The sequence below is a fragment of the Anabrus simplex genome, chromosome 5, assembly GCF_040414725.1.
Source record: "Anabrus simplex isolate iqAnaSimp1 chromosome 5, ASM4041472v1, whole genome shotgun sequence".
Lineage (NCBI taxonomy): Eukaryota > Metazoa > Arthropoda > Insecta > Orthoptera > Tettigoniidae > Anabrus > Anabrus simplex.
Genome location: NC_090269.1, coordinates 352290911 through 352313099, shown reverse-complemented (window position 1 = coordinate 352313099; position 22189 = coordinate 352290911). Strand labels below are relative to the sequence as shown.

The 22189-nt window shown below is 37.8% G+C and overlaps 1 protein-coding gene across 1 annotated transcript in view; it reads left to right on the top strand.

Annotated features, from left to right (window-relative positions):
- Nucleotides 1-22189, top strand: part of LOC136874533 (receptor-type tyrosine-protein phosphatase kappa) — a 251010-nt gene that overhangs the window by 2971 nt on the left and 225850 nt on the right. The window contains exons 3-4 of the mRNA XM_068227831.1: nt 13479-13597; nt 17227-17416. Of these exons, the coding sequence (XP_068083932.1) occupies nt 13479-13597; nt 17227-17416 (309 nt within the window). The remainder of the gene's footprint in view (nt 1-13478; nt 13598-17226; nt 17417-22189) is intronic.

Below are 22189 nucleotides of genomic sequence, written 5' to 3'. Positions count from 1 at the left end.
CCAGGCTACTGTAGTAATAATGGTGTGTGGCCTCCAGATAGACCTGGTACAGGTGTTTTGAGTTTTCACTTGATTTAAGTGATCTGCCCATCTGTGAGGATGAGGCCCTAGCTGTGATGAATTCTAATGCTGAAGACAGCACACACATCCAGCCCCTGAACCATCAGAATTTACCAATTAAGGTTAGAATCCACAATCCAACTGGATTGAACCCCAGGCCCCTTGGATGAAAGGCCAGCTTGCTAACCCTTTCGTGATGGAGCCGGACTTCTACTACTACTACTACTACCACTAAATATTTCTACTACTTCCCTTCCATGTCCAAATCAGATGCAATGTTTCCAAAATTTAGTGAACGAGATGGCCTTGTCATTTACTTCCAAGATGTCCTGGGCTGTGCTGCATTCACAGTAAGTCTCCCAGAGACCAGAAGATATGCTCGGTCCAGGATGGCTCCACACTGCTTCCTGCCAGGAGCAGTCCTCACTTTTTCAGGTTTACCTTACATCTTGAAACCCAGTTTAGAGATCTCCATATGGTGTAAGGGAAGTGTCCTCCACGGGCTAGTTTTTTCCTGACCTGCATTTCTAGATCATTCAACTTCCTTTTCCACAACTTTGTGAGTGCTTTCTTGAGATCCCTGAAGCACCTGGGAGCTAGCAAAGAAGCTCTTCCTAGACTTCAGATAACATTCAGGTGTATAGTGTCCAAACAGAGGATTGCATGGATCTTCCATTTACATTTTGCACTCAGCATTTGTTGTTATTATTTTCCTTTGCACATCAGGGGTGCAATTCCGATGAGTGGGTAGCCTTTGTGAATAAGTGTTGGTCTAAGGCACTCTGTGATGCTGCAGGCCGTTTCATTGAATGCGAAATCACCCTAGTTCGTATGAGTCGATATGCATAACCCCTGTGCAGTGTTGGTGGCTGTGCTGTCAAGTAGAACTGGCAAGTTTGTGCAAGATGTTATGTGCTCCCTAAATCATGGCTACTATGTCCATCTTACATCTTACCTTCTGCATACTTCGCCGTCGTGCTGCCATAAACATTCCTACTGGACTTACATTGCTCCGTCTGCTCACTCGCCTCACCAGCAACTGTGTCCTGTCTCGCCTTCCTCGCCGGCTCTCGATTACGTCACCTGTTTTTCGTATATTCCAGACTACACTTCGCTCTGCTATATAACTCGCCGCTGCTTTTCCATCGGCGGTCAGGCATTCATTGTGCATGTAAAGCAGTGGGAGCAGGAACTCGTTAGCACTGCTGGCCCGTGACGATTTTAAACATTCTAATCTACGTCACATCATATCATCTTTGTGCAGGGTGAGCAGACTTGTCTTAATACTTTCAATTTTCTTCACTCCTTAGCCCTTCAGGCCTTACCATACATATTTTTTTTTAAACTTTGGCCCATTCGGGGCACTTCATGTCGCTTGTTAAACAACTTCAAAATCCTACAGACTTGATCAGAATCTTGTGAAAAAGGACTTGTGCTTCGGCGAACTCAACCATTGACATGGAACTTTGTCTACGCCGTGTGTGTGCTTGATTTTATTAATATGGAAATAGACACTGCAGTCTGATTTTTACCCTCTCTCACCCTCTCTCACCCTTGCTATTCCCTTTAATCCTGCATTCTTTTCCCTCTCCTTGCGTATTTTTTTGTTACGTTGACCTCCTTTCTATTTTCACAAATTTTACGTTGTTCTTAATTCTATGTATGAATGTAACAAAGGCTTTTCAGTCTGTCAAACACACAGCAAATACAATGTAAATTATAACACTATAAACATACCTGTAAAATACATACTAACATACAAAGAATGACATGTTTCGTTCAACAAGAACATCCTCAGATTCTATCAAATCACTTAAAAACAAGCTTATACAGTATTGTTTATGTAGCATATTGTCAATGATAGAGAGTTTAGTGATAACATGAAACAGTAATGACAAAAATAAAATATATACAAGTATTAATATAATGAAAACTTCTGTATTTATCTAGACTGCCGATGTTAAGTCCGTTGTCACCAAACACTATAGTCCTGAAATAGTGTTTGAACTTTGGCCCATTCGGGGCACTTCATGTTGCTTGTTAAACAACTTCAAAATCCCACAGACTTGATCAGAATCTTGTGAAAAAGGACTACAGGACTACAGTCCTGAAATAGTGTTTGGTGACAACGGACTTAACATCGGCAGTCTAGATAAATATGGAAGTTTTCATTATATTAATACTTGTATGAATTTTATTTTTGTCATTACTGTTTCATGTTATCACTAAACTCTCTATCATTGACAAGTTCACACTACGTAAACAATACTGTACATATATAAGCTTGTTTTTAAGTGATTTGATAGAATCTGAGGATGTTCTTGTAGAATGAAACATGTCATTCTTTGTATGTTAGTATGTATTTTACAGGTATGTTTATAGTGTTATAATTTACATTGTATTTGCTGTGTGTTTGACAGACTGAAAAGCCTTTGTTACATTTAACTAAGTCAACACTGGAAAACATGGCTTCATTCTTAACAAAAAAAAAAATTGTTCTTAATTGTAATAGTGGCCTATACTCTTTGTTAACTTTATCTCACGTGGTGTGTAATTATGGTGCTTTTTCTTTTTTAATGTAAAAATATTGTTGTTAGATCCCTTGCTATTATCCATAAGATATGCTCTTCCCAGTTATTCCATAATGTGTTTCCGCAGATGTACATATTATGTTTTGTGAATAGGGTTATAATTAGGTCTACTCAGGGTCTCTATCGTTGTCCTTATAAATTCTTTTTCTATTACCAATACAACTTAGAAGATTTTGTTACAATCTCAAAATCTACTTTCCCTTGAGGAGTTCCATGCAAAGTTTCGAATTCTTGCTTACGCACCTAAACGTTGTAATTACTGTTATTTTTGTTTCATATTTATCAAAGGTATTCTTAATTGTAAAAATGTTTCCTTCTGGTGGTCTTGTAATACATCTTGTAATTTAAATCTTGCTGTTTGGGCTGTTTTTGCTGTCCCTGCTTCCCCTCTGCGCTATTCTGCTGACACCTTGGAATTTATTGCCTCCCTTATTTTTTTCTATGTCATCTGGTAGTTGAACTTGTGAGTACTGTATATACGCTACGAAAGACTTGGCTGGTGTTTTCAGTTGCGCGTGACCTTGGGCTCAGTGCTTTGGCTGCTACACATACACTGACTTATAACTTGGATTTTCTGCATTTTGTATTATCTCATCTACCTACAGATATTATCAATTTTTGTATTAAAAAAAAAAAAAAAGAATCCCCAACAAAGATATTGTTTCTAGAGAACACTTTTTCTTTGATATTCAAGGAATGTTGCTTGTAGACAAGGTGTGGTCAAATATTAGTCCAAGGTATTTGGGGAATGGACAATGCTGCAATTGATCCCCTCTCCACCAGATGTCAGAATCAAAACAAAAACCAACAGAATTTAATGCCACAAGATAGGAATAGCATACTGATTTACCCAAAATATCTACAACAAGAAGTGCATTTCCAAACCTACTGTAACCCATTACTTTATGGCCATTAAACCAGAATATCTCTGTGAATTAGAAATACTAATTTTTAGCAGCAAAGCAGAAAGTGAAAACACTTGAAAAAAAAGAATGCAAAATCATAAAGAAAATTCTAGGCCCAAAACTCACAAACTTTGAAACAAACTTGAAATCAGACAATACAGAGACATTAGAATAAGTGGATTAACATTTTATGGACACATCAAAAGAATAGACCTTGACAGATTCACAAAAGGAAATAATCAAATTCTACAAAAAAACAGGCACTCTGAAATGGATCAAACAAATTCAAGAATGACCTTAAATTGACAGGAATCATACAAAACGACACCCAAACCAGGGATATCTTTATATTCAGAATGGCAAGTTGACATAGGACAAACTGAAGAAAATACCAAAACAACTTCTAACAAATTCCTCTAAATACTTTGCATGGTCCTAAATGGGCTTATACAGAACTAATATTAAAAAATTATAGTAATCATTTGGCCTCACATGCCAAGCTGCAGACCCTTGGTTGAGGCAACCTGCCTACAGTTTTGTCATTTCAGTTGTGGTGCTTTTTCAGTAATGAAAGCAGGAATGGAGGTGGATGGTTCCCATAACTGAATTTATTTTTGTCAGATGACACTTAGTACACTTTCAGATATCCTTAAAATGCTGACATCAGTGACATGGAGTTCCAAGATTTTTGATGCCCTTGGCTGAACTCAAACCTTTAAAATACCAAGCAAGTTGGTCATGCAGTTAGGGTTGCATATCTATGAGCTTGCATTCAGAAGATGGTGGGTTCGATCCCATCGTTTGCAGCCTTGAAGCTGGTTTTTTTGTGTTTTACCATTTTCACACTGGGAAAATGCTGGAGTTGTACCTTAATTAAAGCCGTGGCTACTACCTTCCCAGTCCTAGCCCTTCTCCATCCTTATGTCACCAAAAATCTTTTATGTGTTTCTGCAACATTAAGTCACTAGCAAAGAAAAGAAACTGGAACTTAGGATCGTGAGTTGGACACTCTACCACTATTGCACCAACTCTTCGTCCATTCCCATTTCTAGATTCTCCCCGGACAGTGTAGTGCACCAAAACCCTCCACCTTCCTCAATCTTTCCACCACTTTTAGTGCTATTTGCTATCAACTCTGTTAGTTTCAATACAGTCCATTAGAGAGTTCCTCTATTTAGACCTCTTTTGCAGTCACTCGATTCTTGCCCCCCATGGCATATTCTTATCCTGTGTCCAAACCTTTCAGCTTTGCTATGCCAATCTCTTAAAGTTTACAAACTCCCACTCTTCTACTTACTGTATTTCCTCATTTTGTATTCTATCTTGTCTTGTCTTTTCCTGTACGCTCCTCAGAACCCTTGTCTTGGCTGCTTTGATATTACAGTACTTTGTATTTGCTCAATCAGGGTTCAGGGTGCTGAAGCATAAATCAACATAGGTCTAAAATAGGATGAGTATAAGATCTTTTTACACTTCATTGGCACATCTTTGTTCCATACAATGTCCCTCAGACAATGGTAGAAACTTGCAGATTGCTGTATTCTTAAATTAATTTCAACATCCAGATTTCCTTCCTGTGAAATCAGGCTGTCCACATTTAAAATATTACCTCGAGAGGTTAATTTCATATTCTTATCACTCCCCTGGCTGGTGTGTGAAATCTATTAATACAAGGCAGATTATATTTTCTATTACCCCCCCCCCATGGCACTACAGCCCTTGAAGGGCCTTTGCCTACAATGCGACCGCTGCTCAGCTCGAAGGCCTGCAGATTACAAGGTGTCATGTGGTCAGCACGATGAATCCTCTCGGCCGTTATTCTTAGCTTTCTAGACCGGGGCCACCACTTCAAAGTCAGATAGCTCCTCAATTATAATCACATAGGCTGAGTGGACCTCGAACCAGCCCTCAGGTCTAGGTAAAAATCCCTGACCTGGCCGGGACTCGAACCCGGGGCCTCCGGGTAAGAGGCAGGCACGCTACCCCTACACCACGGGGCTGGCATATTTTTTATTATTTTATTAGTCCACCTGATTCCCATGATTATTAAGGTGTCAATTCAAATCGCGTTGTAGGGTTGAGTAACTCAGACGGTTGAGGCGCTGGGCTTTTGAACCCAGCTGGGCTGGTTTGATCCTGGCTCAGTCCAGTGGTATTTGAAGGTGTTCAAATACATCTACCTTGTGTTGGTAGATTTACTGGTATGTAAAAGAACTCCTGCAAGACAAAATTCCAACACCTTGACGTCTCCAAAAGCTGTCAACAGTAGTTAGTGGAACATAAAATCAATAAGATTGTTAACATTATTACAAATCTCGTTGGTGGAAAAAATGTTGGCCAGCTGGGTAGGAGAAGTAGTGGTATGGAATATTTTTAATCACTAGATTGCGTATCAAAAGCCTGCATTCAATTCATAGCCTTTCCACAGTGTTTGTATGGTGTGAGGGCATATGATGCTGTTGATGATAATTCATCCATCAGATGGTGACATATGCCTTGAGCAAGCCCTTTGGTGTATTTGGCAGGAGTAGGCTATGTGCCAACACTGGGTTTCACCCTGCCCCTACCTCATTGTCATCATTAATACACATACACCCAGGTATACAGTCACCCATGGGCCTTTCTGGAGGCCACACAACATCAATCAATGAATTTTATTTTATTGGGCAGTGAAGGATCTGTCAGATATATGAGAGCTAATTAAAAATATCACCTGGTGAGGAAGTTTGATGTCTTAAACCGTTTATTACTTTAAAACCAGTTTTTATGCTTTGGAAGTTTCTTTTGGTTTTCAAGATCTGCACAATATTGAGTTGAAGGTAAACAACAATTTTGTTCTCCTATGCCAGGGAATGTCCACTATCAACCACTCACATAATTACCTCCCTCCCCAGCATGCATGTCCCCACCTGCGAAGAAATACTATAACTTGTATTCAGGAGATGGTGAATTCAGTCTCCACTGTTGGCACCCCTGAAGAATGTTTTTCTCATTATCATACCAAGGTAACTGAATAAAGATCACGGCTGTTATCTTCCCAGTTTTTAAAATTTTATTTTTATTTTGTAATATCTGAAGCCAGCTCTTTTCAGTTTTGACTTAGTTAATTTATAAATGTTAGTTTCTTTGGTCTGCTGAAACTAATTCTGAGTAATAATTTATAAACTACTTCTTTGTTTTCTACTGCTTTTCCCACACTTGCGGGGTCGCAGGTGCGAACTGTTTCGCACATGTGGATTTGGTCGTGTTTTATGGCCGGATGCCCTTCTTGGCCCCAAACCTATATGGAGGGATGTAATCGCTATTGCGTATTTCTGTGCTGGTTGGTAGTGTGTTGTCTGAATATGAAAAGGAAAGTGTTGAGAGAAACACAAACACCCAGTCCCCGGGCCAGAGGAATTAATCAAATGTAATTAAATTCCCCGACCCAGCCAGGAATCGAACCCTGGGCCCTCTGAACAGGAGGCCTCAACACTGACCATTCAGCCAATGAGTCAGACAATTTATAAACGACTTGAAAAAAATAAAATGTATGGTAACAGTATTACACTTGAAATTAAGAAACAAATTAAGTGTAATATTGTTACCATATTTTCTTTTTCAGGTAGTTTATAAATTTATTACTAAAAATTAGTTTTGGCAGACTGAAGAACCTAACAGTTATAAAAACAAATTTTAAAAATCTTTCCAGTCCTAGTCATTTCCAATTCCAGGAACACTGAAAACCTGTATATATTAGTGTGATATTAAACCACAAGCAAAAGAAAAACTTCTTGCTGTTTGTGCCTACCAGCAGAGAAAAAATAGCTTTGTGATTACAATGGATGTCATCTTAATCAGCCTGAGGTAAACTGGCTAACCCAGTGAATAATGATGTTTTCAGTTTCACACGTTCATGAACACCTGTTGTCTCCCACTCCACCCTGCTCGTGAACATTGTGGAACTTTTTTCATGTTGCTTATCAGCTACAATTGCAGATACTGTTTTTAGCCAATTTTGAAATAGTGTTTAAAAGGTCTGAAATTGAAGTATAACAGTTGTAAGAAAAAAAAAAAGGAAAAAAAAAAGTAAAGTCAAGTGTCAGTGATGTTAAAACGAATATGAGGTATTTTTAGTGATGCTGAATTTGCATTTCCCTGTGGTTTTTTTCCAAATTGGCTCTAGTTTTTGAGATACAGGGTGTTCATCAAATAAATCTTGTATTCTGACATTAGCTGTCTCCACTGACTTATATAGGTGAATCTTTCTTTTTTTCTTTTTTTTTTTTAATTTTGGTTTTATTATTTATTCACATGTAACATTATATTTTGTCAAATTAAATATTAATGTCACATTTTTCTGTTTTGTTGCTGTGTAACATGAGTTCTTCATGATAGGGTTCCCTGAACTGCCCAGATTAGTTCTGTTGTGTGTATGGTGAATACACTTTGTTGAACAATAAATAAACCATGACAGACTTTGTATAAGCATATTTTTCACATTTCAGTATTCATCTTTGGGAGCAAGATAAGTCTTGGGCTCCCCATAAAGTTTGTAAAACATGTGTGGAGGGTCTATGAAAGTGGATAAAAGGAGAAAAGAATGATTTAAACTTAGGAATGCCTATGGTATGGAGAAAACCACAAAAGCACCATGAAGACCATTATTTTTTGCCTTGTAAAAGGCTCCAATAAATACAAGAAACAGAAGTGGGAGTATCCTGATTTGGAGTCGGTAAGGCAACTTGTGCCACACAGCAAAGATGTTCCAGTGCCAGTGAACTTTCATGTCAGATTTTGAAGAATAGCAGGATGTGGAATGTAACACTGGTGACAGTGAATGCGTAGCCAGTCATATTACACCTCAGCAGAACTCAGTGACCTGATATAAGACCTCAGTCTGTCTACACAAACATCTGGATTCTTGGCATACAGGCTGAAAGGAAAGAGCTGCCTAAAGCCAGAAACTGATATTACAGGTTACTGGACTAGAGGAAACCTCAATGAAGATGATGAAATTGTGTACTGTAATGATATCTCGGGACTCCTTCTTGAAATGCGTCTGCCGGAATATCGGCCAGAAGACTAGTGACTTTTATAGACACCCAATGTGTTTATTTCTTTGGATGCAACTTGTGTATACTTAGCAAGTACAAAGTTTATTTATTGGCCATATTAACTCATATGTACATGTTTCAAGAACATAAATATTGTCAGAATTATAGATTTTTATATACAGGGCCATCTAAAACTTGAAATGTGTGCTGTTACATAGTGGGTATCACTCTGCATCTATTTCACTTGCCTATTTAATGGACTTCATGAAGAATACAACTAAGTGAATATGGTTCTGCAGAAATTTCGTTATCATCAGCACAAGTGACTTATTTGTGTTGATTTGGAGATGGTCAACATCTTGCTTGGGCAGCAAAGTGGGTACACAAAGCACCCCTATTTCATCTGCATGTATGGTAGGAGGGCTAAGCAATATCATTGGGAAAAGGTGACATGGCCTTCAAGGGAAAATATGACAGTTGGTGCAGTGAACATCATATATGAGCCTTTAGTTCTCAGGGACAAAATCATTCTATCTATGCTCCATATAAAACTAGGCCTCATGAAACAATTTGTTAAGGTCTTGGGCAGAAATTCTAATTGCTTCAAGTACATTTGCAAATCCTTCTCTTTATTCAGTTGTGAAAAACTTAAAGCAGGAATCTCTGATGGTCCTCAAATTCATAAGCTCATCGATGATTCCAGTTTCATTTAAGTCTTGACTGACAATGAAGCACCTGCCTGGTGTAGTTTTGTCTCAACTGTAAAGCATAAAACTATGAAGAACTGGTCCATGACATACTCACAGACTTTCATAATTTTAGGGCTGATAAAGGTACTCTCCCTCCATAGCCACTTAAATAGTTTTCCTGTCAGTCTTGGTGATTTCAGTGAGGAACAAGGACAGAGGTTCCGTCAAGACATCAAAATTATGGAGGAAAGATATCAAGGAAGATGGGGCAGGAACATATGGTAGACTACTGCTGTAATCTCCAGTGTGACTGACCTGATCACTCACATAGGAGAAAACAATACAGATAGAGCTTTTTTATGCATAAATTGTGAAAACTATGTTGCTTTCTGCTATAACCTGAATCCAGTGCCACTGTGCATATCATATGTTCCCTATGTAATAATTTGGTATTGTTTTCATACATTTTGTGTGTAGATTTATACTTTCCATGTTTATTTTCCTGGATTTTTAATGTTTCTTTGTAGGACTTGAAATATCTCAAAAACTAGAGCTAATCTAAGGGTTATAAATTTCATGTTGATGGTCCGTATTGAACTGAGAATAACATATGAGTAACAACACAGTAAAGGTTTCCACCTATTCAATACAAAATATATTCACAATATTTTAAAATTACATGGAACTAGTTTTGACCCATCTAGGGGTCATCATCAGCCATATCAAAGCAAAGATCACTCTTGATGAAATCCTAAGAACATGTTAATTTTAACAGTAAGATTATTATGGAATAACAAGTGAATGTGGTAAATGAAATGAACTGAGATGTTAGTATGGGACAGGTGAGTAATAGCTAATAAATATACAAGGAATATACATAAGAGGTTTGGAAACAAAGTATAAAAGGGGGCTTAGTGTTGTAAAAATTATAATGAAGAATGCAATGTGAAATGACATATAAAATTATATATGGCTTAGGAAGAGTGGAGGTGGTTTGGGAGGGGAAGAGGGCTTAAGGTGGGGCTGAAGGGTGCGGGAGAAAGAGTAATTGTCTCGGAAAAGTACCTTTGATTAAATTTAGGATTGAGTTTTGGTTGGCTATATTATTGTTTCTGAGGAAAGTGATAAACAGATCGAAGAGTATGTTGGGTTTCTCTGAGATTTCATTGAGATTGTGACTGGCATTAAAGTATTGGTCTAGGTGTATGTAGTAATTTTCCATTATTTCGAGTAAAGGGCCCTTGTTTGCTAATACGAGGATGTCCATGTCTTGTTCGATATTGGTGAAATTATGGTTTTAATCTTGCATGTGTTGGCCGATGGCTGAAAACCTGTTGTATTTTATTGCATTAGTGTGCTCGTGGTATCTGATATTGAAGTTTCTACCGGTTTGCCCGATGTAGGTTTTTCCACAGGTGTTACATTTGATCCTATAAACTCCTGATTTTAAAAAACTGCTGGTCCTGTTGATGTGTGAAGCATTGTGTAAAACATTCATGTTCTTATAGTTGGTTTTGAAGGCTATTTTAACGCCTTGTTTCTTAAAGATATTGGTTAACTTGTAGATATCATTGTTGAACGTGAAGGTGGAAAATGTTAGAGGTTTAGTTGTTTCCTTTTTTAGGGTAGTTTTTGGGTGATATTTGTGTTTATTGATTATCCTTTCTATAAAATGGTTGCTGAAGCCATTGAATTTTGCGATTCCCCAGATTGTGTTGAGTTCGTTCTTTAAATCTTTCTTGGACATAGGTATGATGAAGGCTCGGTGAACTAGGCTGTTGTATGTGGCTCGTTTGTGGGACTGGGGGTGCACTGAATCTTGGCGAATGGTGGAGGCTGTTTGAGTGGGTTTTCTGAACATTTTATAACTGAAAGAATCTGAGTTTCTAGTGATGGTTAAATCTAGAAAGTTGATTTTTAGATTTGATTCAGATTCTAGTGTGAATTTGATATGAGGATCAATATTGTTGAGATTTAAGAGGGTGGTGGATGCGTTAATTGATTTCTCATTCATGATTACAAAGACATCGTCAACATATCTGGCCCAAAAGAGAATGTTTTCAAATTCATTGTCAATTTTGGTGTATTCGAGGAAATCCAGGTATATTTCTGCTAAGATACCTGAGGCCGGTGACCCCCTTGCCAAACCATCTTGTTGATATATGACATTGTCGAAAGTGAAGAAGTTATTATTGAGGATTAGTTTTAATACTGTGATAAAGTCTTGTATCTCTAGTTTGCTTAAGTGGCTGGTTTTGTTTAAATTGTTTATAATTATCGGAATTAATTTTGATACTTGTATGCTTGGGTACATGTTTACAATATCGAAAGAGTGGATAGAGTGATCAGGTTGCAAATTAAACTTGTTAAGCTTTTCTACTAGCTCTGATGTGTTTTTAATAGACTTTTTGGATAAAAATTGATATTTTTTTCTTAAGAAACATTGGATGAATTGTGATATTTTGTATAAGGGGCTTGGTCTATAGTTGATAATTGGGCGGATGGGAACTCTGGCTTTGTGTATTTTGGGAAGAGCTTTGGCAGTGGGGAGTCCTGGGTTCATTTGTATGAGTTTGGATTTTTCTTGTTTGGTAAATAAAAATGAAGTGTTTTTAAGAGTTTGTTTAAGTAGTTTTTGAATTTTTTGGGTGGGGTCTTTTTTGATTATGGAAAATGAGCTGTCTGTGAAAAAGTTTTTTGTTTTATCAATATATACCTTTTTATCCATGATAACTGTTGCATTGCCTTCGTCAGCTTTGGTTACGATGAGTTCGTTGTCTTTAATTTTCTTCTTGAGGGTGTATATGCGCTTTTGTTCAGCTATTTTTTCTCTATTATTGAGGTTATTTGCGGGGTTGGTTAAATTGTGGAGGATATCAGTCAGTTTCCTTTTAACAACGGTTCTAACCTCATTTTGCGTATCTTCCGGCATTTTTTGCTAATGGCTAGCTCTGATTCTGTGATCATAGTAGCGGCTATGTTGAGGCTGTTCAAGTTAGGCCGGTTGTGTTTCAGTCCTTTGGATAAAGTTAAGCGTTCACTTTCACTTAAGGGCGTGTTTGATAGATTTACAACAGCTGGATGAAACTGCGTACGATCAAACGTGTTACTATTGGAGTTTCTAGTTTGTTGGTTATGTAGTTGGCAGTTTTTTAGCCTGTTGAGTTTATTCTCTTCGATCTATTTATCACTTTCCTCAGAAACAATAATATAGCCAACCAAAACTCAATCCTAAATTTAATCAAAGGTACTTTTCCGAGACAGTTACCCTTTCTCCTGCACCCTTCAGCCCCACCTTAAGCCCTATTCCCCTCCCAAACCACCTCCACTCTTCCTAAGCCATATATAATTTTATATGTCATTTCACATTGCATTCTTCATTATAATTTTTACAACACTAAGCCCCCTTTTATACTTTGTTTCCAAACCTCTTATGTATATTCCTTGTATATTTATTAGCTATTACTCACCTGTCCCATACTAACATCTCAGTTCATTTCATTTACCACATTCACTTGTTATTCCATAATAATTTTACTGTTAAAATTAACATGTTCTTAGGATTTCATCAAGAGTGATCTTTGCTTTGATATGGCTGATGATGACCCCTAGATGGGTCAAAACTAGTTCCATGTAATTTTAAAATATTGTGAATATATTTTGTATTGAATAGGTGGAAACCTTTACTGTGTTGTTACTCATATGTTAGAGCTAATCTAGCAAAACCACTCTCGTATTAGGATTCATCAACCTAAAATCACTCAGATAGGATTGGCACCAAAAGGATTGTTGACCAGTGTAATACAGTACTATAAATTGCTAGATAGGCTCTTTATTTTAATATTTACTGGGCAAGTTGGCTGTGCGGTCAAGGGCACGCGGCTGTGAGCTTGCATGCGGGAGATAGTGGGTTTGAATCTCACTGTCGGCAGCCCTGAAGATAGTTTCCCGCTTCCTTCCAACTCCTAGGCCTTTTCTATCCCATCGTCGCCATAAGACCTGTATGTGATGTGTCGGTGCGACGTAAAGCAACTAGCAAAACAAAAAAAAACAAAAAAATTAATATCCTCAGTTTAACCAGTCATTTTATTATCTGACCAAGAGTCTAGTCCCAAGCAGATTCATTAAGAGGGCATCCACTGTAATTGCTCTTTGTATATTTGAGTAATATTTGTTATGTTCTTATTTTACTTTTAGCTCCATCAAAAGTTCAAAACTTGACTGTGGTTGCTGTAACAGCTACGTATGCTTCCATAGCATGGAAAAAACCAGAATCACCTAATGGAATAATAAAGAATTATGCTGTGGCATATAAGGTATGTGCGTACTTTATTTACAAGTGTAGCAAAGTAAACTAACTTCTGGCACTATTCAATAGGAACTTTGTCAAGCTAACCACTATACTTAGTGCTGCAGTTCCTTAGTAAGTGAATTGCTCCATTCCAGTCACATTTCAGAACCTTTCTTTCACATGTTCATTCTTAGAGTGATACATTCTACTGCTGTATGTTGGAAAGGTAGTGATGGTGATTATTCTAAGAAGAATTTATACTGAGTTGAAGGCGAGTACTTGAAAGCATTTTGACTTGTATTTGTAAAGAAAAGATGATATCAAATAACCAGTCATCATTGTCGTTAGAAACCAGATTTATTTGCTTTTGTAGGATAAATTCTATAATAGTTTTGATAGGTAGACAAATGTCTGTATTTGGACTAAATATACTTCAGTCTGAACTGATTTCCCCAGATCCATTTCATTGTGTTTATAATGCACTTTTGTTTTCAGACTGATATTGCTGTATGGGAGTGAAAGCTGAGTTGACTCAGGATATCTTATTCATAAATTAGAAGTAACAGACATGAAAGTAACAAGAATGATTGCTGGTACAAAATGGTGGGAACAGTTTAGGAATAAATTCCATGGATGAAGCTGTATGTACATCAATCAATCAATCAATCAATCAATCAATCAATCAATCAATCAATCAATCAATCAATCAATCAATCAATCAATCAATCAATCAATCAATGTATGTCTGGCTCCATGGCTAAATGGCTAGCGTGCTGGCGTTTGGTCACAGGAGTCCCGGGTTCTATTCCTGGCAGGGTCTGGAATTTTAACTGTAATTGGTTAATTTCGCTGCCACGGGGCTGGGTGTATGTGTTGTCTTCATCATCATCTCATCCTCATCACGACGCGCAGGTCACCTACAGGAGTCAAATCAATTTGTCCTCGGACACTTCAAGCACTAAAAGCCATACGCCATTTCATTTTTTTCAATCAATCAACCGATCTGCATTTAGGGCTGTTATAAGGGTGGCAGATTCCCTATTATTTGTTTACATAGCTTTTTTTAAACATTTTCAAACAACTTGGAAATTTATCAAGCATTTTCCTGATTATTCCAATCCCTTATTCCTTGTCCTATAAATGAATATTTGCCCTAGTTTCTCCTTTTGACTACCAGCTTTATATTATATTTATATTTATATTTTGATCTTTCCTATTTTCTGCTCAATCTATTCGATCAATCAATGATACATACAGCTTCATCCATGGAGTTTATTCCTAACGTAGCCTTTGTTTCCTCATTCTGAATACCCTTCTGCCACTGTTCCCATAAGTTTGTACCAGCAATCATCTGCCACCCTTGCGAAAGACCTAAATGCAGATCATTGATTGATCGAATGTCCATTCACGCCATCTCTCCTAGCCACCTGAGCACAAGGAGGGCCATGACTCAGAATTTATCCAAGATGCCCGCTCCCATTCCACAGCAACTGGTATCCTGACACTTAGAATCAGTTACTAAGCCACTCAGCCATTGCCCATGGTTCACAAACTAGGCAATAACTACAGTAACCCACATCATGAACGATGTCACTTTATATTACCACTTTCTCACCTTCGTCACTTTACATTACCAAAAAATAATTTCCCCATTCTTTACATGCTCTACATGCACACTAATACTGTCAGCACATTGACAGAGAGACTGTTCTCAACTGTGATGACTGATACTTGGTCAAAATTCAGAATATTTTGTACTCGCTCTATCATAACTGTGTTCTTTTGCAGTGCTGTACTATTGTCAAAACCGCTATGTTTTTAAACAACAGAATATTTGGCATACAGTTTAAAGAGTACACCATATGCAGAACAAAATGAGAAAATCAATCAATCAATCAATCAATCAATACTGATCTGCATTTAGGGCAGTCACCCAGGCGGCAGATTCCCTATCTGTTGCTTTCCTAGCCTTTTACTAAATGATTTCAAAGAAATTGGAAATTTATTGAACATCTCCCTTGGTAAGTTATTCCAATCCCTAACTCCCCTTCCTATAAATGAATACTTGCCCCAGTTTGTCCTCTTGGATTCCAACTTTATCTTCATATTGTGATCTTTCCTACTTTTATAAACGCCACTCAAACTTATTTGTCTACTAATGTCATTCCACGCCATCTCTCCGCTGACAGCTCGGAACATACCACTTATGTCTCAAATATTATTACAATGAGAATAGTTACTTGTAACATACCACTTAGTCGAGCAGCTCTTCTTCTTTCTCTCAATTCTTCCCAACCCAAACATTGCAAAATTTTTGTAACGCTACTCTTTTGTCGGAAATCACCCAGAACAAATCGAGCTGCTTTTCTTTGGATTTTTTCCAGTTCTTGAATCAGGTAATCCTGGTGAGGGTCCCATACACTGGAACCATACTCTAGTTGGGGTCTTACAAGAGACTTATATGCACTCTCCTTTACATCATTACTACAACAACTAAACACGGATGGATGGATGGATGGATGGATGGATGGATGGATGGATGGATGGATGGATGGATGGAGGGATGGATGGACGGACGGATGGACGGACGGATGGACGGACGGACGGACGGACGGACGGACGGACGGACGGAAGGACGGATGGATGGATGGACGGATGGATGGATGGATGGATGGATGGATGGATGGATGGATGGATGGATGGATGGATGGATGGATCATAATTTACAACCTTTTCTTGTCTGTGATGTTCATGTAGGAAAGTTTTGCAGGAAGGAGATATACTATTTCAGGAGTCAATGATGTTGTTACCACTCGTTATCTTCTGATGTTGGCCAACTTTCTTGGGCATCAGGATTACTGAGCCTCGTCTCCATTAATCACCAAGGAAATATATTTATTTTGACACCTGATTCATTTACGTTGATGCCCAAGGAGATTACAAAGGCTACTGATTTGTTATCTAAGTAATTTTGGCATGCTCTATACTTTGGTACTTTTACATTTCTTTTTTTTTGCTTTACGTCGCACCAACACAGATAGGTCTTATAGCGATGATGGGTCAAGGAAGGGCTAGGAATGGGAAGAAGCAGCCATGGCCTTAATTAAGGTACAGCCCCAGTATTTGCCTGGTGTGAAAATGGGAAACCACGGAAAACCAGTTTCAGGGCTGCCGACAGTGGGGTTCGAACCTACTATCTCCCGAATACTGGATACTGGCCGCACTTAAGCGACTGCTGCTATCGAGCTCGGTTTTGCATATTTGAGCTGTGTACGTAATCATTTACAGTCAAACCCCTATGTTATCTGTTGGTATGATCTGGAATAAACTAAAATATGTGCTCACAATGTTGCCATGTTTGTTTTGTCAATGTAAGTTATTTTCATGCAAAGTTCCAGTAATTTTCAGTGCAGCTAAAGAATATGAGTGATTTCACAGAAGTCCTAATTTATATTACATCTGTTATTCTTTAAAACTAATTGTGCTATTCCCTCAGTAAATGTTCATGTGAAATGTTTATTATACTCATCAAGGTAGTGAGAGAAATAGGATTCAGTTCTGAGAGGACTTACCTGTCACATGAATGAGGAAATTCAAAATGAAAGATTTATCTATACTTTGAGGAACGTTCTTAATAAATATGTTTATTTTCAGCATGAAAGTTACCTGGCTTGCCAACGAATGAAAAGAGATGAAACCAAAAGTAGAGGAAGAATGAATACAACACAGGAGAGCATTGAAATAATAAAATTACTGCCCTTTTCTGATTATAGTATTGAGGTCTGGGCTATAACTACGGAAAATGGGGCTATTGAAACCATTCGGTTTTCTACTAAAAGTGAAGGTGAGCTAAAAATAAATAGCAGTAATACTTTTAAATATCTTTGTCCATTATTTAGTTATAATAAGCTAATACAATGAATTTATTTTTTAAATTCTTAATTGAGGATTCATATCTTGTGTGTTTCTTTCATCTTGGTATGTAATATCTTTGCTTAGGCTATCTCCTAGAATAATGTCTTTGACATTTTTATCAGCATCTGTAATCATGTATTTTTTCTTTTCTGTTCCTTTCTATTCTTTGGTTGTTGATAAGTTGTCATGGTGTTTTATTTTTTTAATTTAATTTGAATTGTTTCCTTGAATTCAAGACTGCCTCTCAACAAATCTTTCCAAATCCAATACAAAGCCAATAGCATGTTCCCAAACAATAAGTTATGTAGAATAAAATCAACAGTGATTTAGATCTACATTTTAATAAATCTTTGCTTCGCACCTGATATCTCAAAGTTATTTTCTTTTCACATGATAGCAGTCCATGGTTCTGAAAAATATTGATTTTTGGGTTGATTGAAACAGGTATAGTGTAATAATTTCAAAGTGTTGGAACTGTTCGACAGAAAATACAGAGCAGCACCATACTGTATTCAAGCAGACTGCTTTTGCCATGAAATGATGTGTTCTTCATCCACATGATAATTTCAAAGAATCTTGTTGGGACTGTTTTATGTAATAGACGGTAAACAAGCAGACAGCGTATGAGTGAGTTTTTCCCAAGTTGGTACTGTGATGTCTAAAGGTGAGGCATAATGAATGAAGAAAAACAACAAATCAAAAAATAACCTGGTTAAGATAACTGGTGCTGAGCGAGTTGGTCATACAGTTAGGATTGCATAGCTGTAAGTTTGTACAAGTGCGGATCAAATATGAATGGAATTTAAAAAAAATTAATAGCATCAACCAAAACAAATACACGTATAGAGATCACTTTTCTACATAGTGTCCTGCCTTTGATACACATTTTGTCCATTGGATTGGTAAGTTATTGATGCTGTCCTGATGAAAAGAAGAGGGACGTGTGCGGAGCCAGTTGCGCACAAACTCTTCTACACTTGCATCATCATCGAACTGCTGTTCTCCTAGGTCTTGTTTGAGTGGTCTAAACAAATTATAATCACAGGGCGATAAATCTGGACTGTATGGAGGGTGTTCCAGAGGTGTCCAGTGAATTTCCTCCAGTTTTTCCTGCGTTATACCAGCAGTATGCAGCCTTGCATTGTCATGGAGAAGAATGATGTTTCGGATCGGTTTCTATTTTCGCTTCTTGCGATATGCAGCTTTTGCTTCATCCAAAAGGCAACAATAATAGGCTGCATTAATTGTCCTTTGTTCACAAAGAAAATCCACTGCGGAATCCCCAAAAACGGTTGCAAGCACCTTTCCAGAAGATGGGCGTGTTCTTGGCTGACTGGACCTGCTTCGTCTCTTCATTGCCACTCCATGCTTTGACTCTGGGGTATAATGATGCACCGAAGTTTCATCACAAGTCACAATATGACACAAGAAATCCTCTCCTTTCTCCTCATAGCGACGCAGAAGAGCCTGACAAAGCGTAAAGTTTTTTTGTTCCTGGTTGAGGAGACGAGAATCTCACCTGGCAGACAATTTTGTGAAATTGAGTTCATCTCGGATGATGATTTGAACACTTCCATAACTTATTCCTATGTCTAAAACAATTTGCAAAATTTTTATTTGCCGATCTTCACCAATAAGGTCACAAATGGCAACAATATTGTCTGCAGTGATGCTTGTTCGCGGTCTCCTTTCATGAGGTTCATTTTTCACAGCTTCTTTTCTTGCCACAAATTTTTAGCCCACTCACACACTTGAGTCTGTGAAAGTGTTTCTTTCTCAAACTGTGCACGGGGCTGTCTCAAAATTTTGGAATGTTTGGTGCCCTCTTTTGTGAGAAATTTTATAATGATATGTTGTGCAACAGACATGTGCACCCCTTGCTCACTCATGGTGTATTGAAGCAGCTCAGTTCTCCACTGTCGTTTGCGAGCACAAACCCCTTTCCCAGCCTCCTCTACCAACATCCTAACATCCTGGCAAAGCCCTGCCTTAGAATTATTACTAAGAGCAGCTGTACATTGAAATTTCCATATATATTTGATCCCCCTTCATATTCAGTTGATGGTGGGTTCGAAGCCCACCATTGGCAGCCCTGAGATAGTTTTCCATGGTTTCCGATTTTCACACCAGGGGCTGTTAACCTTAATTAATGCCACAGCTGCTACCTTCCTTATCCTAGCCCTTTCCCATCTTTGGATTGTCAAAAACCTTCGATGTGTTAGTGCGATGTTAAACAAATAGCATTAAAAATGTAACTGTTCAACATGGTGTATTTTTACGCGAGTAGTTTTAGAATTGAATTTAAAATGCAGTAAGTGGTAATTTGAAAAATCTGAAGTAGGTGTTGAAGGCTATGCAGAAAAGTTGAATATTTGGAGAAAGCAAATTCCAGAGCAAAGAAACGTCTTATGTAGTCGCTTGATACAAAACCATTGCTTCATGTCACAACTTGTGGTATTGTGAAAGATGTTTGGGCAAACTACATCAAATCTAAGATAATCAGTCTGCAGAGAACATAGATTTGTTGTGTCATAAATTTTACAGTATTGAATGGGAATGGTCAGGTATTGTGCATGGTCATTTGGCAAAATCTGATGACATTATAATGAAGATGTCCCTACAGAATAAGCCGATAGACACTTGTGTGCACAATTGTTCCAAACACTGCTGAAAGAACTTGACCATATTTACATAACTTACGTAATTATGATAATGTAATTATGATCGGTGGAAAACGGTAAATAAAAATGTAAACAGACACTGGGATGGGTTTAAAGAAATTGTTGAGGAATGCAAAAACAGGTTTGTACCATTAAGGGTGGTAAGGAATGGTAAAGATCCACCTTATTATAATAGAGAAATAAAGAGACTAAGAAGGAGGTGCAGACTGGAAAGAAATAGAGTTAGAAATGGCTGTGGAAGTAAGGAGAAATTGAAGGAACTTAATAGAAAATTGAATCTAGCAAAGAAGGCAGCTAAGGATAACATGATGGCAAGCATAATTGGCAGTCATACGAATTTTAGTGAAAAATGGAAGGGTATGTATAGGTATTTTAGGCAGAAACAGGTTCCAAGAAGGACATTCCAGGAATAATTAATGAACAAGGGGAGTGTGTATGTGAGGATCTTCAAAAGGCAGAAGTATTCAGTCAGCAGTATGTAAAGATTGTTGGTTACAAGGAAAATATCGAGATAGAGGAGGAGACTAAGGCCAAAGAACTAATAAAATTTACATATGATAACAATGACATTTACAATAAGATACAAAAGTTGAAAACTAGAAAAGCAGCTGGAATTGATCAGATTTCTGGGGATATACTAAAGACAATGGGTTGGGATATAGTACCATATCTGAAGTACTTATTTGATTATTGTTTGGTCGGAGGAGCTATACCAGATGAATGGAGAGTTGCTATAGTAGCACCTGTGTATAAAGGAAAGGGTGATAGACATAAAGCTGAAAATTACAGGCCAGTAAGTTTGACATTCATTGTATGTAAGCTTTGGGAAGGCATTCTTTCTGATTATATTAGACATGTTTGCGAAATTAATAACTGGTTCGATAGGAGGCAATTCGGTTTTAGGAAAGGTTATTCCACTGAAGCTCAACTTGTAGGATTCCAGCAAGATATAGCAGATATCTTGAATTCTGGAGGTCAAATGGACTGTACCGCGATTGACCTGTCTAAAGCATTTGATAGGGTGGATCATGGGAGACTACTGGCAAAAATGAGTGCAATTGGACTAGACAAAAGAGTGACTGAATGGGTTGCTATATTTCTAGAAAATAAATCTCAGAGAATTAGGGTAGGTGAAGCTTTATCTGACCCTATAATAATTAAGAGGGGAATTCCTCAAGGCAGTATTTTCGGACCTTTATGTTTTCTTATATATATAAATGGTAGGAGTAAAGGAGTGAAATTGGAGGTAAGGCTTTTTGCGGATGATGTTATTCTCTATAGAGTGATAAATAAGTTACAAGATTGTGAGCAACTGCAGCGTGACCTCGAAAATGTTGTGAGATGGACAGCAGGCAATGGTATGATGATAAACGGGTTTAAAAGTCAGGTTGTGAGTTTCACAAATAGGAAAAGTCCTCTCAGTTTTAATTACTGCGTTGATGGGGTGTAAGTTCCTTTTTGGGATCATTGTAAGTATCTAGGTGTTAATATAAGGAAAGATCTTCATTGGGGTAATCACATAAATGGGATTGTAAATAAAGGGTACAGATCTCTGCACATGGTTATGAGGGTGTTTAGGGGTTGTAGTAAGGATGTAAAGGAGAGGGCATGTAAGTCTCTGGTAAGACCCCAACTAGAGTATGGTTCCAGTGTATGGGACCCTCACCAGGATTACCTGATTCAAGAACTGGAAGAAATCCAAAGAAAAGCAGCTTGATTTGTTCTGGGTGATTTCCGACAAAAGAGTAGCGTTACAAAAATGTTGCAATGTTTGGGTTGGGAAGAATTGAGAGAAAGAAGAAGAGCTGCTCGACTAAGTGGTATGTTCGGAGCTGTCAGCGGAGAGTTGGCGTGGAATGACATTAGTAGACGAATAAGTTTGAATGGCGTTTATAAAAGTAGGAAAGATCACAATATGAAGATAAAGTTGGAATTCAAGAGGACAAACTGGTGCAAATATTCATTTATAGGAAGGGGAGTTAGGGATTGGAATAACTTACCAAGGGAGACGTTCAATAAAT